This window comes from Talpa occidentalis, unplaced genomic scaffold, assembly GCF_014898055.3.
Source record: "Talpa occidentalis isolate TD23 unplaced genomic scaffold, MPIMG_talOcc4v2.1 talOcc4.4, whole genome shotgun sequence".
In the NCBI taxonomy this organism is placed as follows: Eukaryota; Metazoa; Chordata; class Mammalia; order Eulipotyphla; family Talpidae; genus Talpa; species Talpa occidentalis.
The window spans coordinates 4,880,802-4,895,891 of NW_023604295.1; the positions used below are offsets into that span (position 1 = coordinate 4,880,802).

Here is a 15,090-nt window from a genome sequence, read left to right on the forward strand (position 1 = left end):
AAAGAGGATTATGTTTATAAAAAGAGGATCCTGTGAACGTGTGTATGCCAGCAAATTGGATGACCTAAATCATGAAGAAATAGAAATTCGGAATAGACCTGATACCGGTAAGTAAAGTGACTCAATAATTAATAACCTTCCAACACAGGCAGGCCCTGGACAGATGGCTGTGTAGATAGATGTGTGGTAGAATTTGGTGAATTTTACCAAACCTTTAAGAATTAATGCCAGTCCTTCTCAAACTCTTCCCCAAAATTAAAGTGGAAATACTCCATAACCCATTCTATAAAGCCTGCATTTCCCTGATATCAAAACAAGATAGACAACGAGAAAAGAAAAATACAGGTAAATATTATGAATATTGATAAGATTCTAGCAAACCAAATTCAACAATATATTAAAAGGACTACACACCATAAGCAAGAGGGAGTTATACCTGGAATGCAAGTTTAACATAAGAAAATCAATCATTGTAATCCAACCTACAAGAATGGGGGCAGGGAAAGGAACACATGATCACATCAACTGATGCAAAAAGGCACTTAACAAATTCAACAGGGCCTCCCCGGTGGCGCAGGTGGTTGAGCACCGTGCTGTGAAGCTGTCCACAGCCTCTGAGCACAGGTTTGATTCCCAGCCGGCCGGGGAGATACCCACACGGTGCTGCAGACCTCTCCTGTCTTGCCTGCTGCTCCCCTCAGCAGTGCCTTTGGTCCATCCGTCTGCCTGTTCTGCTCCCCACTCTGTCTCTGGTGAATCCTCTCACCCTCCCGTGCCTCTGTCCTGTACCCCAGTTCTTGTATAAAAAAAAATCTTAAAAAAAATTTAAAACAAAAAATGTCAACACACTCATGGTTTAAAAGAAAGCGCAGACTAGAAGGTAATATGTATGCTAAAAGTCATATATGAAAACCCCACATCTGACATCATACTTAAAGGTTAAAGACCGAAATCTTTCCCCCTAAGATCAGGAACAAGACAAGGGTGCCAGATGTCACCACTTCTCTTTAACACAGTTTTGGCAATTACAGCAAAAGCAGTTAAGCAAAAATAAAAATTAAAAAAGATATCCAAATTGAACGGGGAGAAGTCAAATCATCTCTTTGCGGATGATAACATCTTATCTAGAAAATCTTAGTTTACAGACACAAAAGCTGTTATGGTTAATAAATGAATTTAGCAAAATTTCAGGATATAGAGTCACACAAAAATCAGTTGTATTTCTGAACACTAGCAATGAACAATTCAAAAAGGGCATTGAGAAAACAATTCCAATTACAATAGCTTCTAAAGGAAAAAACACACTTAGGCATAAACTTAGGCAGAGGCAAATAATGCGTACAGGAACAGCTACAAAGCATTGCTGAATTAAAGATATAAATAAGTGGAGGACCCCTTTGTGGGTTGGAATACTTAATATTGTTAAAACAATACTGCCAAAAGTGATCTACAAATTCAAAGAAATTCCTATCCAAAATCTCAACGGTGTGTCTTGCAGAAACAGAAAAACCCACCTGGGAATTCGTATGGAGTCTAAAGGGACCCTGAATAATCAAAACCATCTTGAAAAAAGAGCAACGTTGGAGGATTCATACTTTTTTATTTCAAAACTAAATAGAAAGCTATAATAATCAAAACAGTGTGGTAAGGGGCAGAAGATCAGGCTTACAGACCAAAGGAACAGTGAACCAAAATAATAAACCTTCACATACATGGCCGATCACTTTTTACCGGGGTTGAATGACCACTCAGTGTAAGAAAAGTCTTTTTCGACAAGTGATGTTGGGGAAATGATATCAATATGTAAGAAGTTAGACTCTTATATTACAGTCAAAGGTAACTCAAAATGGATACCTAGTATGTAAGGGCTAAGCTAAATGTAAGAGGTAAATCTATAAAACTCCTAGAAGAAAACAGGGGAAAACTGTCATGACATTGAATTAGTCAATGACTTCTTGGATATGATACCAACAGTACAACAAAAGAAAAATAAATTGAACTTCACCAAAATTAAAAACTCTGGTCTATAAAAGGACACAATCAAGAGTAAAGACCAAGTGGGAGAAAATATTTGCAAATCATTTAATGCCCTCCAGCCACCCAACAAAAAACAAACCACCCAATTAAAAAAACTGGGAGAGTGGGAAAAAAACAAACACAAAGACAAATATCTGCAATTCCTCTTATATTGTTAGATTAAGCAAGTTCACAGTAGCCTGAAGGTAGATATTATCGGGAGAGCAGAATGGGGAGTTATTGCTCAGTGGTACAGTGTTTGTTTCAGGTGATGAAAAAGCTCTAGAAGTAGTATTGACACTCTTGAAATATATACTTGAAAAGCATGTGGTATGTATTTATTAATGTTCACAGTAGCAAATTTTTTACTATCAAAAGATGAGGGCCTCCCTGGTGGCGCAAGGGGTTACGTCTCCACACCGGGATCTGCCACACGGCCGCCCACTCGGCATGTCCTCATTCTGGAGCCTTAGCCGACTAGTCCGGCAGTGCCGTTTGTAGGGCTGTAGACTATTCTGTTTATTTCCTCACATTGATTTTGTTTTAAAAATGTTCCTTTAAACAGTAGTATGCTCACAACTTAGCATTTTACAAGTTTAACTTAATAAAAACAGGTATCTCTACTTCAATATTATATATGCCAGGAAAACGTGCCTACATCGTTTTTTTGTTATTAAATTTGTTAGCCACATTTTTTAAAAAAAGATTTATTTATGCATACAAGAACTGGGGTGTAAGCCAGAGGTGTTGGGGGTGAGAGGATTCACCAGAGACAGAGTGGGGAACAGAACAGGCGGATCCACTGAAATCCACTGCTGAGGGGAGCAGCGGGCAAGGCAGGAGAGGTCTGCTGTGCCATGTGGGCAGCACCCTGGAGGGCTGGAGATAGAATTCGTGCTGCAGTGGCTGGCAGTAGCTTGATAGCGCTGTCTTTAACCCCTCCGCCACCAGGGAGTCCTCTGTTAGCCACATTTTGGCAGTACTTCTTTAAAAAGTGAAAAATCTATCCAAAGTATCAATTTAACTAGTTTCTCTTTTGAATATCATGTTTAACTTCCCACAAAGTCAGTCACATAAAAAAATCTATTTTTGCAAGAATACAGTTGACCAGAAAGTTAGCCAGTTCCAGAAAGAACTGCAACATATTAAGACGCAGACATGCTCTTCACAGGTGCTATTTACCCAACATTGCCTTAAAAGATTGATGATACAAAGAAACCATTTCTTTTTGCCTGTAGAAGACCCACACCCTCTCTCAAGAGGAGCCACTTCTCAGAGTCCTAGTGGGAATGAAACTCGTACTGTCTGGAGTCAGGGGCAGCCATGGTTTCCTTGCCCTGCTGCCCCAAGCACGCAGCAGCCAGTGTGGCAGGTGTGGAGGGGGCTCTCACTGCTCCTGGAAGCGTGCTCCCTGCAGGCAGCCCCTCCCCAGCAAGCCCTGCGCTGCTGGCAGCAGAAGTTTCCCACCAGCCACCCAGAGCCCTGCCTCGGACTAACATCCAGGCTGCCCTACAGCAGGAGGCTGCAGGATGGCTGCATGGAGGCCCACTTCACGGGACCAGGCTTGATGGCCTCTCCTGCAGTGGCCCAGTTTGAGTGCCAGCTCGCAGATCCCCCTTGGGCTCCAAGAAGCACGCTGCTTGGAGTTAGCTCAAACTATAGCGGGTGGCAGGCATCTTACCCCCCGCCGCCAGTGACGCCAATGGGGCTCAGGTTGCCAGCCATGCTGGCAGTGAAGACAGGCGACAGTGGTTTCCCTGACACGCTTCCCCAGGGCATTTAGCCCCACTGGGGCTACAGTAGCAAGGTGGCCCGGTGCTTGAGCAAGCCCCACAGAGGTGAGAGTAAGCCCAGAGGCCCCACTGGGCCAGCTCCAGGGTGGCCACTCCCTGGAACTGCAGGCAGTAGAGGGCCTTGCCTATCCTAACCAATATGGTGCGCTGCCAGGAGGCAACCGTGCAGTGCTGCAATAGGCACTTTCCCCCCACCCACCCCACCTATTATTGTTCCACCTGGCCCCACTAAACGGGTACTGGGCGCACAGTGCCTCCAGCCACAGCTCCTCGGAAGCCCACCAGCCCATGAGCCTGCCCTGAGGTCAGGGAAAGTAGGGTCCATGTCAGCACCAAGATTACCCTTTTATATTTGGCGCCTGGATCACAGAATGGAACAATCTGGTGCAAGCTAAATGAACCAGTCAGGTTCAAGCCAAGCTCATTAGCTATTCAGATTAAAAAACAAGAATGAGCTGATTGGTGCTAAATGGTCCAATCAGTCACTTAGGATTAAAAACAGTCCAATTAGGCTTGTAGGGTGGGGAAGCTAAAAGAGGACATAAGGCAGGCAGGAGCCAGCTTAGAAATTTTGATCCTGGCCTGCAAAGAAAGAAGCATCAACAGCTGACCTGTGAAGAAAAGTATAAAAGCAAAAGACCTGGCTGCCACCGTCTGCCTCCTCTGAGGCGACTGAAAGGAGCACCATAGGCCCCACCTGCTGTCTCAGGGTTGCTGGCCTTTGTAGGCCAACGGCTCACAGAGCTGTTAATAATGGTGTCTCTGACGCCGCCTCCTGGTGACTGATGGTGCCCAACATTGTGTGTCTGGGTGACCTAAGATCTGACACTGCTTCAGATCATCCGACACTGCCTCCCGGCACTGGTGCCCTCATGACTGCTGGGCTCAGCCTCTGGGGCTATGCAGACCAGCCTACAGACTTGCTGTGGCTGCGCGTTGCCATCTCAGCTGCCACACCTGTGAGCACCTCCAGCTGCCACGTGAGTTGGATGCTGGCTTACTGCTTGGGGGCATGCCACGAGCTCCAGGTCCTCGTTGATGGGACAGCACCATCATGCACGAGCAGCTTTTGTTTGGGACTTCTGGACACTGTGGACACCATCCAAGGTGAGACTGCTGGCCTGTTGTGGCCTTAGGAACAGTTGTGTCCCATTTGTTATATAAACCTTTTTGTTGTTCCTTGAACCCAAGCGGTTGCAATTCTGCACTCAGTGAGAACCCACAGACAGCAGCCTGGCCTCCTGCCTTGTCGCGGCCCTTTGACCTTGCTCTGTAACACTGCTGTAGCACTGTCTGAGAAAGCCTTAGTTTAGTCTTCTAAATATAACCAATAATTAATATAGCAAAATGAGCTTAGCTGGAAGGTCTAATGGACCTCATTTCAGTTTCCAAAATATAATTTGAATAAACTTCTTTGCAAGTAATATCTGAAGAGCTAGCCATCATATAGATATATTTTTATTACAAGATGTTTTAAATTTGGGGCAGGTACAATTGAGACAGAAAACCAGCTTCATACCAAAAATACCTTCAATTACTTTATCAAGCAAATAAAACCAATCCTCATTTATTTGCTTCCTCTAGCAGTTAATGTACAGTAAAAATTTTAAATTGTATATGACAGACATGTAATTAACGATACATACAAAAGGAACATGTACTGAATATTCAGAAACAAAAGTAAAAATAAATAGTAATGATAAAACTTTGAAAAAATAATAAACATTTTAGTTATGGAAAATACGATTCTTAATTATATACATAGTTATACTTAATAAAAGCCATCTCTTTAAAATTGCACGAAACATGGGACCAATGAAGTAGACATTTTATGGCAGGTAATACTATAATCCTAGGACAGTTTTTTGCTTCACTCCAGGATGTGAAACACTCAGGTCTGCATTATAATAAAAGGTATGCAATATTGTTAGAGAAAGATTGTCTTCCTCAACTCACAATTACCTGTAGTAATCCTACAAAAGGCTGTACAGGAAATTTCACAAAAAGAAATATCAAACAATTATTGTGCCCACTCCATGCTGACTAAGCAGCTAAAAATGGGTTTCAAAGCAAATGTGGGACATTCAGTATTTTTCACACTTTTTTTTAATACTAAAGATTCATTCTTTGTTCTATAAAAACACTTTGTGTTTAACCATGATTGGCAATCTCAGCACAAGAAAAATCCTGGCAAAATGAATGGAGTCAATTTCTTAATACCTTATTTTTATGAATAAAATATTTCAGAGATAGGATTCATAGAAAACAAACACTAAAGCTCAATTCAATTACAACTTAGCTTATCAAGAGTCATTACATTTTTAAAAAATCCTGTTTAAACTTCTCGGTAAGAAAATCAAAGGTAACATTTCCATTTGTATTTATGGCACAGTCCTCAAGTCTGAGAAAAATACATTTTGGGGAACCAGAAAAGATTGCACAAAGGTTAGGGGCACCTGAAAAGCTCTTGGTGAAAAACACAGGTCCTCCAGGGTAATAAAAAAATATGTGCAGACTTAATTACAAATATTTACATTTTAAAACAATCAGGAGTTAGCTATTCAGCTGCTGAAAACCAGAGATTCGCAGCTATTTCAAAAAGTGTGGTGATGTGTCCACAGTACTCGGAGCCACACCTGGATGCATAGAATACAGTAAAGATCCTGGTTCTTCAGTCTTACTTACCCTATCTATAAAACAACATTGTTTACATTTTGAAAGCTGTACAACCAAAAGGATCGAGTAAATAAATTTTTATTATCTCACAGAAAATAGACTTTAAGTACTACTGATTTCACTCATTTGTTCAACAACTTGTCCTAAAATCTCATCAACTACGTCAACATCATAGTTCACTTGCTGAAGGTCGAGATCAGGTACAATCATGGCCAGCAGCTGTCCCACGTTAACTCGAAGAGATCGAAGTTTAAGGCTGCAAATAAAAACATTACACTAATTAGATCGGCATTATAATACAGCTTAACATTCACGTAAAATTTAAAATCTAAGTAAAGTGTAGATAAAATCTTCGATAATATATAGACTCAGGGCCTCCCTGGTGGCGCTAGGGGTTAAGACGCAACCTACGAAGATAGCCGCAGCTACTGCAGCACGAGTTCAGTTCTATCCCCGGCCGGGGAGCTACCCACATGGCCATGGAGCTGACCCACATGGCACAGCAGACCTCTCCTGTCCCCTCAGCAGTGTATTTCAGTAGATCTGCCTGTTCTGCTCCCCACTCTAATCTCTGGTGAATCCTCTCACCCCCAATCCCACACCTCTGGCCTGTACCCCAGCTCTTGTATACATAAATAAATATCTCTAAAAAAAAAAAAAATGCAGAACTTCTTTGAACCTACAACGTACTGACGCTCACACCTAGCTACTGTATTACCAGGTAAAGGGAACAAACATGTTTGGTGCAAACACTGGGAAACTATGGATTCGATGACCATTATCTTTCCTTCCAAGTTTAAATGTACATATCTGAACTTCAAATACCTACAACCAAACAGTTGCTTTCATGTCAAAGACCACTGAAGCAGGGGTCTGCAAGGGGTTGTCTCAGCACACTATCAAGCTATTGGTAGCCAGTGAAGCACAAGCTCGAACCCTGGCAAGGATCTCTTTCTAAAAGATTTATTTATTTTTGCATACAAGAACTGGGGTGTGAGCCGGAGGTGTGGGGGGTGAGAGGATTCACCAGTAACAGAGAGGGGAGAACAGACAAATGTACTGAAATACACTGCTGAGGGGAGGAGCGGGCAAGACAGGAGAGGTCTGCTGCGCCATGTGGGTCACCTCCCTGGCCAGAGACAGAGCTCCTGCTGCAGGGGCTAGAGACAGCCCGATAGTACTGAGAGTAACCTCCTGCACTCCAATGTTTATATGTACTGCTCGATTCAATTTCCATAACAGATTTAATGAAATTCTTTAAAAACTTAAGCTAAAAAACAATGTCTAGTGAGGACAGTAGAGCATTTCCCATCGCCAGTACCTTCAGGTCTCAGTTTGTAACATATTAGCAGGTAGAATATTATAAACCCTCGCTCTTAATGACTGCTTGTGAATGCAAGTCATCAACATGTCAGTGTCATTCACTCTCCCATCAGCAAAAGCAAAAATCAAAATAGAGCCACTAGCACACTTTATATCTTACTGATAGGGTAATCATTAAGTTTTCTGATTTTCTCAGAAAAACTCCTTCTTAATAGTCACCTGTACTCTGGCAATTCTCAGTAATTTTGTGATTTCCTAAAAGTGAAGACTGGGAAGGCACACAGAGAAACAAAGAGCAAAACATAAAGAAATGGTGCCGAGTACAAAGGTAAAGAAATGAAGATGAAAACTTAAGTTTCCTGTAATAGTTTCTTGTCTTCAAGTCATGCCAAATTCACCCCATTTTTCAATATCTGGCTCCATTTTCACATTTCCCCAAAAAGCATTCCAAACCACCTTGACCAACCTAGTGTTTTGTTCTTCCAAATTCCTGTTTCACTGAAGCCGTCCCTAAACCAGAGCTCCCTGAGGGAACGACAGCGGAATGTACTTCTCTATTTCCTGCCTGTCATGTCAGGATCACCGCAGATAATGACGTCTTTTGATAGAACAACAGCTATTTCATGTGTGCCAGCAAATAAGTGTCACAGGAGCCAGAACTGCAGCCCCAGGGAAATGCGTCATGTAATATTACCTTTCCCCATCAGCAAAATTTACAGACTCCTCAACATTACTTGAAGTTGACACATCTGGTCCTATCTGTTGACTTGTCGATTTTAATTGTTCAATTTCAGTTTTCAGTTCCTCACACTTTGAACGGATTTGCGATTTTTCCATCTCCAATAATTCAACCTACAAAAAAATTAATTTTATAACTCCAAAACTAAAAAATACTAATGTCAAAGTTCAAATTTAAGGTAATAATTGTGATTAAAATGGCTGACCATCAAGACAAAAGAGCAACCAAACCAAAAAAATCCCCAATAGCCAAATATAAATAAAACTTCACTTGCTTTGAGGTCTACCTTTTTACATCTTTTGACACCGAAGAATATAAAATGTTAACTATCACTTGAATAAAACCAAGTGGTATTTAAAAACTGAAAACCCGGGACAAACGCCTAAATTATGGTGACATCCAATAGCTTTCATTTCTTGCACAATCACCTGCTATAAGTTATAATAGTTTACTTAGGCTGATTTTTAGATATTTTGCTATCTAGTTCATGAGCCAATGCATCAAGATCAATATCTGAATAAAAGCAGTTCCATCAACAAAATTGCCAAGAATAGAGACCTTACTATCATTTCCAAACTCTTTTAGCAGGAAAACTCCTTTCAAGTACCCCATGAATACATAAGACTTTTTTAAAAGAAAAACCTCCCCAAATTTGAAGCGGGGGCATATGGAGGGAGAGGCCACTTCTGGTCGCCTGACATCTAGGTTCTCCTCCTCCTTCCTCTGTGAAAGAACCCCTGAATTAAGACCAATTTCCCTGGGCTCCCATGAGCCAACTGACTAATTTCCAACAGATGATGAACACAAGAACTTTCAGAAACTACACCCCCCTTTCTTGCTGTTTGGAATGTAGGGTAAGCGATGGCTGGACCTGAACCACCATCGCAGGACACAACTACACGTTGAGAAGCAAAGCAACGATGAGGGAGCCCGCATCTCTGATACATGGGCATTTGTTTTATGTCACCTGCACATGAAACTACTCGCAACTAACGCGAGGTCTACCTATGAAGTAAGAATGCCATTCCTACTCGTACGGGGCTTACAACTGGATGTACTGTCTCCACTAGCATGAGTAACCGAGTGTCTCAACAGGGCTGGCACTGATATTTTAAGCCGGACATCCCTTCTTGCACGGCAATGCCCTGTGCAATGCAGAACATTCACCAAATCTGGTCACTGCCCATCAAATACGCATCTTCTAAGACATTTTAACAACCAAAAATTGTGCCTAGATGCCCATAAGTTTCAATATGCCCCCAGGAAGACCAATCCCCCTCTGAAAAGCAGTTGAGTAATACACAGTGAGTAGGAAATATTAGGCAAACTTTGTCCAGTCTGTGGAAATGCCCCAGACTGCCATGGCCACACTGAAGACGGAACTCACCTCGTGTTTATACCGGTCCCGCTCAACAGTGCATTTGTCCAGCTGTCTAAACACGTCATCCAGCTGTACAACCATTTCATCCATTTCACTTTTACTCTCGCTGCTAGAACACTGACTGCACTCAGCCTTCACATGCTGCAAAGCACTGCACTGCTTTTTCAGCTTCTCTATTTCTTCCAAAGCTTGCTGATATTGCGACACTATGTGGTCTGTGCTTTCAGATTTGCCATTAATACTTTCGAGTAAAAACACAGCATCGGTTTCAGTAGACTGGTGGCAAGTTTCCTTCTTCACAAATTTGTCGTTCATGTCTGCTATTTTCTGTTGTAACACTTTGATTTGATCAGTAAACACCTGACACTGTCTTTTATAATTTTCTTTTTCTTGGGTAACTAGAAGTAGCTCACTTTTCAGTTCGTTTAACTGGCAGTCACCCCCAGATTTATCCAAGGTTTCCTTGGCCTCGTGTGTCTTCACCTCAGCTTCTCCACAGGACGGCAGGACAGACGCATGGTTCCTTGCATCGATCTCATCTTCAACAGTCTCTTCCTTTTTAACAACTAAACTCGGTACTTCAGTCTGGGTGGCTGCAGTTGTCCCCTGATCACACCTGGAGGCCGAGGTGCCCACTGAACTGGTCTGGCCACGGGGTTCGTTATCAGACCCCGGCTCGACCACAATACCACTTTGCTCCACTTGACTCTGTTCTGCTTTCACTTCAACATCATGATCTATAGCAGGCTTGGGAGTACTGTTTTCTTCTAAGATGATGACATCTTCATCATCATCATCTTCTTCCTTATAAGTTGAATTTTCAAATGCTTGATTACTCAATCTCCGATTCTTTGCATTCAAAATTGAGGAACGAATAGGAAGTCTTCGTTTTAGGCTAGAAAATATTTTACACATAAAACAATTGTAAGCAATTGTAAGCTATGGACAAAATAGTCAAACTTGAAGTGACCTATCTTGAAATTCAAAGAAATCTTTGCTTTTTTAAAAAATGGTATTGCTATACTATAATGTTATTTCAGTAAAATATACATTACATAAAAAATTTGACTTCCACCTTCAGAAGCACCAAATGCTTCAAAATTCTGAGACTGGGAGCGTGGGGAGTTCATCATTTCATTGGGAATTCCCTGTTGTTTTTGATACCAGGCTAGTTCCTACTTGTCCTCCTCAAGACTTAGTTCAGACACTACCTTTCCAGACTCTGGCATCAGGAACTTGAGAATAAAGACTGTAAAAACTTTTAGTGAAAAATTCCTTTATACTCTTCTTCAATTTGATGTTAGTCACGTAAAAAAAAAAATCCATTACTTTTTGTCTTATATATTATAGATTTTACTTTTTTTAACTTTGGTGCCATCTTTAAAAAAAAAAAAAGCCAAAAAATACTGAGACTTGTTTAAAAAAAAATTACACAAGTTCTTAATTAAGTAGCAAACCAGCCCAAAAGAGTCCCCAAAATGCATGCTATAAAAATCAAACTACTTTAGAATATGCCCTCCTTGAATATATGTACATATAAAGGCAGTTATTTCTAATCTTTTCTGAGGTCAAAAGTTCCCAAAAAATTTGACGAAGGCTACTAAATCTTTCAGAAAATCTGGTCCACTATCCCCAAGAAGCTTGTTTCAATGTTTCCTTCAATAACAAACATCAGATGGAGCCAGTCTGGGCTACCAGCTTTCTGAGAGCACGCTCTTCATCACTGGTGTCCACTGCAGTACCCTGGAACAGGCCACTAATACTCGCAGAATTTCAGGAACCAACGCAATATCACCTCATCACAAAGCCTTCCCTGTCCATCCCCGTCAAAAGGGCTAACTATTCAATTCACATATCACTCAGACTTTTTCTTCTTCATCCACTCACCCAAAACACACAACAAAGGCACTGTCTTTAAATACCAAAGCAGTGCTAAGGGTGAGACTAAGAACCCAGAGGCCAAACACTTGACATCAGTATTTACTGTTAATTGCTTCATGTTTATCTTTGAGTTCTGATCATCTTAACAGTAATTTTCATACTATACAGAATTTCAAAGAAGTGATAACCTGATCAAATTCCACAATGAATACAATTAATAGTTTAAAAATTTATTTCAGGAGGCATAAATGAAAGGTGGGATTTAGATAATAAAAGCAGAGTAACTTGTACCTAAGACTTCTACATGCATGTAAACCAGTTTCCTAGAACTGCATTACTGCCCCAGAAGTGCCAACTAAAAGCTGTTTATTATTCATTCCCCAAATGGAAAAACCCATTTTAGCCACTTACCTGTTGTTCTCAGGTTCAGACTGGGAGGAAACTCGATGATTATTTATAAGTCTTGTTGTGTAAGTACTTGGTGTTTCTGAAGGGTGTCCTCTTGGAACACTTTCCTTCAAAGGCAAAAAGTTTTGACTTGACATAGGGGTTGTTCGAAATTGGTCAATATTAATCTGTTGGAGGATAAAAAAGCCCGATCTAGTTTAATAATTTTAATGTGACATGCCAAACACAGCTATTATTTTCCCTGCAATCAGTAAACACTGAGCACTACTATCAATTCATACATTCCTATGCCATACCCGGGAGCAACAAACAGGTCAGTGAGCCACGTCCAGTCTACAAGTGAGGACCTGTGGTGAGAGCCCAAGACTGGGCTTACTTTTTTAAAAAAAGATTTTATTTTTTATCTATTTATGCATACAAGAGCTGGGGTACAGGCCACAGCAGGGGGTGGTCAGAAGATTCACCAGAGACAGAGGGATCTACTGAAATACACTGCTGAGAGGAGTAGGGGGAGACAGGAGAGGTCTGCTGCGCCATGTGGGTTAGCTCCCTAGCCAGGGATTGAATTCTTGCCGCAATAGTTACTGATCAGAATGGTGAGACTTTCGGGCCTCCCCAGTGGCGCAGCGGTTGAGCGCCGGGTTGCGAAGCTGCCCGTGGCCTCTGCAGCGCCAGTTCAATCCCCGGCTGCTCCCCGGCCACCGGAGGAGGGTCCCACATGGCGCACAGACCTCTCCTGCTGCCCGTTACTCCCCTCAGCAGTGTACTTCAGTCCTTCTGCCTGCTCTGCTCCCCGCTCTGGCGAATTCTCTCACCCTCCCGCGCTTCTGACTGTACCCAGTGCATGTATAAATAAATAAATAAATCTTAAAAAGAAAGAATGGTGAGACTTTAACCCCCACCAGGGAGGCCCTACGTTTATATTTAAAAGTATGAACAAAACAAAATAAACTAACAAAGGCTATGCAGCAGAAACCGTATGTTGCCCCCAAAATCTCAAATATTTACTAACCAGAGGCCTCCCTGGTGGCACAAGAGGTTAAGCATCAGCACTATGAAGCAATCTGCAACCACTGCAGATAGAGTTTGATCCCCAGCCAGGGAGCTGACCTACATGGCACAGCAGACCTCTCCTGACTTGCCTGCTGCTCCCCTCAGCAGCGTATTTCAGTCATTCCGCCTGTTCTGCTCCCCACTCTGTCTCTGGTGAATCCTCTCACCCCCTGTACCACTGGCCTACATCCCAGCTTTATATGCATAAATAGATCTTAAAAAAAAAAATTTACTGGGGGGCCTCCCTGGTGGCGCAGCAGTTGAATGCTGGGCTGCGAAGCTGCCTGCAGCCTCTGCAGTGCCAGTTCGATCCCTGGCCGCCAGGCGAGGGTCCCACATGGTGCGCAGACCTCTCCTGCCACCTGCTGCTCCCCTCAGCAGTGTATTTCGTCAGTCTGTCTGTTTTGTTCCCCGCTCTGTCTCTGGTGAATCCTTTCACCCACCACCGCCCCCCCCCAACACCTCTGGCCTGTACCCCAGCTCTTGTAGACATAATAAATAAATCTTTAAAAAAATTTACTAATCAGCCTTTATCAGAAAGATCTGCTGATCCTGAACTATATAAAGGACTAATTAAGATATAATAAAAACTTAGTTTTTCTAAGAGAAAGCAATTGAAGATAACAAAGGACTGTCTTTAAATACCAAAGGAAGTCCACTGTTCTTTTTTCCCCAGTTCTGCTCTCACCACAGGTCCTTAGCTATTATGCAAGAAAACACCTCCATGTAGTTATAAACAAACACATGCATCTGGAGCAGACCAGAACTTCTTATACAAGAAGCACAATTACCCAGTCAGGAAGACAAATACTTCCTTCTCTCTGGACCACACAGCTCTGGTCCAGGTGAGCACTGGGACAAGGCCCCCGGTGTGCACTGTGCATTTTTCCTTGACTGCCTAACTGACTGTAAGATTCTTTTTTAAAACATTTATTTTTATTTATCAATGCACACAAGAACTGGGGTGTAGACTAGGGGGTGAGAGGATTCACCAGAGACAGAGTGAAGAGCAGAACAGGCGGATCAACTGAAATATACTAAGGGGAGCAGCGGGGAGACAGGAGGGGTCTGCTGCACCATGAGTCAGTTCCCTGGCCGAGGATCGAACTCAGGCTGCAGTTGCTGGTGATAGCTTGAAACGCTGAGAGTTTAACCCCTGTGCCACCAGGGAGGCCCGTGACTGTAAGATTCTTAAAAGAATAGCTGCCTTTCCTCAGAAGATGCCCAAATAAAGGGTAAAATCAAAGAGACTAAATGAAGCTGGTGGGGTCAGAAGTCAGGGTTGGGAAGGAGGGACAGGAGTGAGGGACTGTAAACTTAGTGAACAAGATCACTTCATGAGTGGAACTTCTAAGCTTGAACTTGCAGTTGCTAAACTAACCACTATCCAACATAGCAGGTGCTCAAATAAGGAGATTTTTTACTCATAGTCTTTAGTTAAAACATTGGTGAGAGAAAAAAAACCAGTCCACGTTAACAGAATGTAAGGACCTAATTTTGTTAGACATCATTTGCATAAAGCTGCAGTTTCCAAAAACTTATAAAAGATGTTAAGTGAGAAGTTGCTGTCCAATACATGGCTATAAAGTGAAAGGTTTAATTACCCGAGGGATCACTTCCAGTTGTCTGATCCTTAATTTTTCCTTGTCTCTTTAAAGAAAAAAAAAGATAAAAAATGAACATATTTATATTTGCTTCATTATTCCTTTTCAATCCCATTTTCCCATGACATACCTGCCATTTCACAACTCAGCACACCAACCTCTGCTTTTCCTGCATCAGCAGCAGCAGTAAGCATTACGCTCCACCTTTCACCTCAA

The 15,090-nt window shown here is 42.1% G+C and overlaps 1 protein-coding gene across 3 annotated transcripts in view; it reads right to left on the minus strand.

Moving 5' to 3' along the window:
• Window positions 1–5,231: 5,231 nt before the first annotated feature.
• The window catches only part of MORC3 (MORC family CW-type zinc finger 3), a 42,362-nt gene continuing 32,503 nt past the window's right edge, over window positions 5,232–15,090 (minus strand). The window contains exons 13-17 of one of the 3 annotated variants that reach the window (XM_054700285.1): window positions 14,875–14,920; window positions 12,221–12,324; window positions 9,935–10,823; window positions 8,503–8,660; window positions 5,232–6,741 (exon numbers count right to left, since the gene is read on the minus strand). In XM_054700285.1, coding sequence (XP_054556260.1) covers window positions 6,588–6,741; window positions 8,503–8,660; window positions 9,935–10,823; window positions 12,221–12,324; window positions 14,875–14,920 — 1,351 coding nt within the window. In that variant the 3' untranslated portion in view covers window positions 5,232–6,587. Of the gene's footprint in view, window positions 6,742–8,502; window positions 8,661–9,934; window positions 10,824–12,220; window positions 12,385–14,874; window positions 14,921–15,090 lie in introns of all 3 variants that reach the window. The other 2 variants (XM_037524963.2, XM_037524964.2) reach the window with 2 other exon arrangements.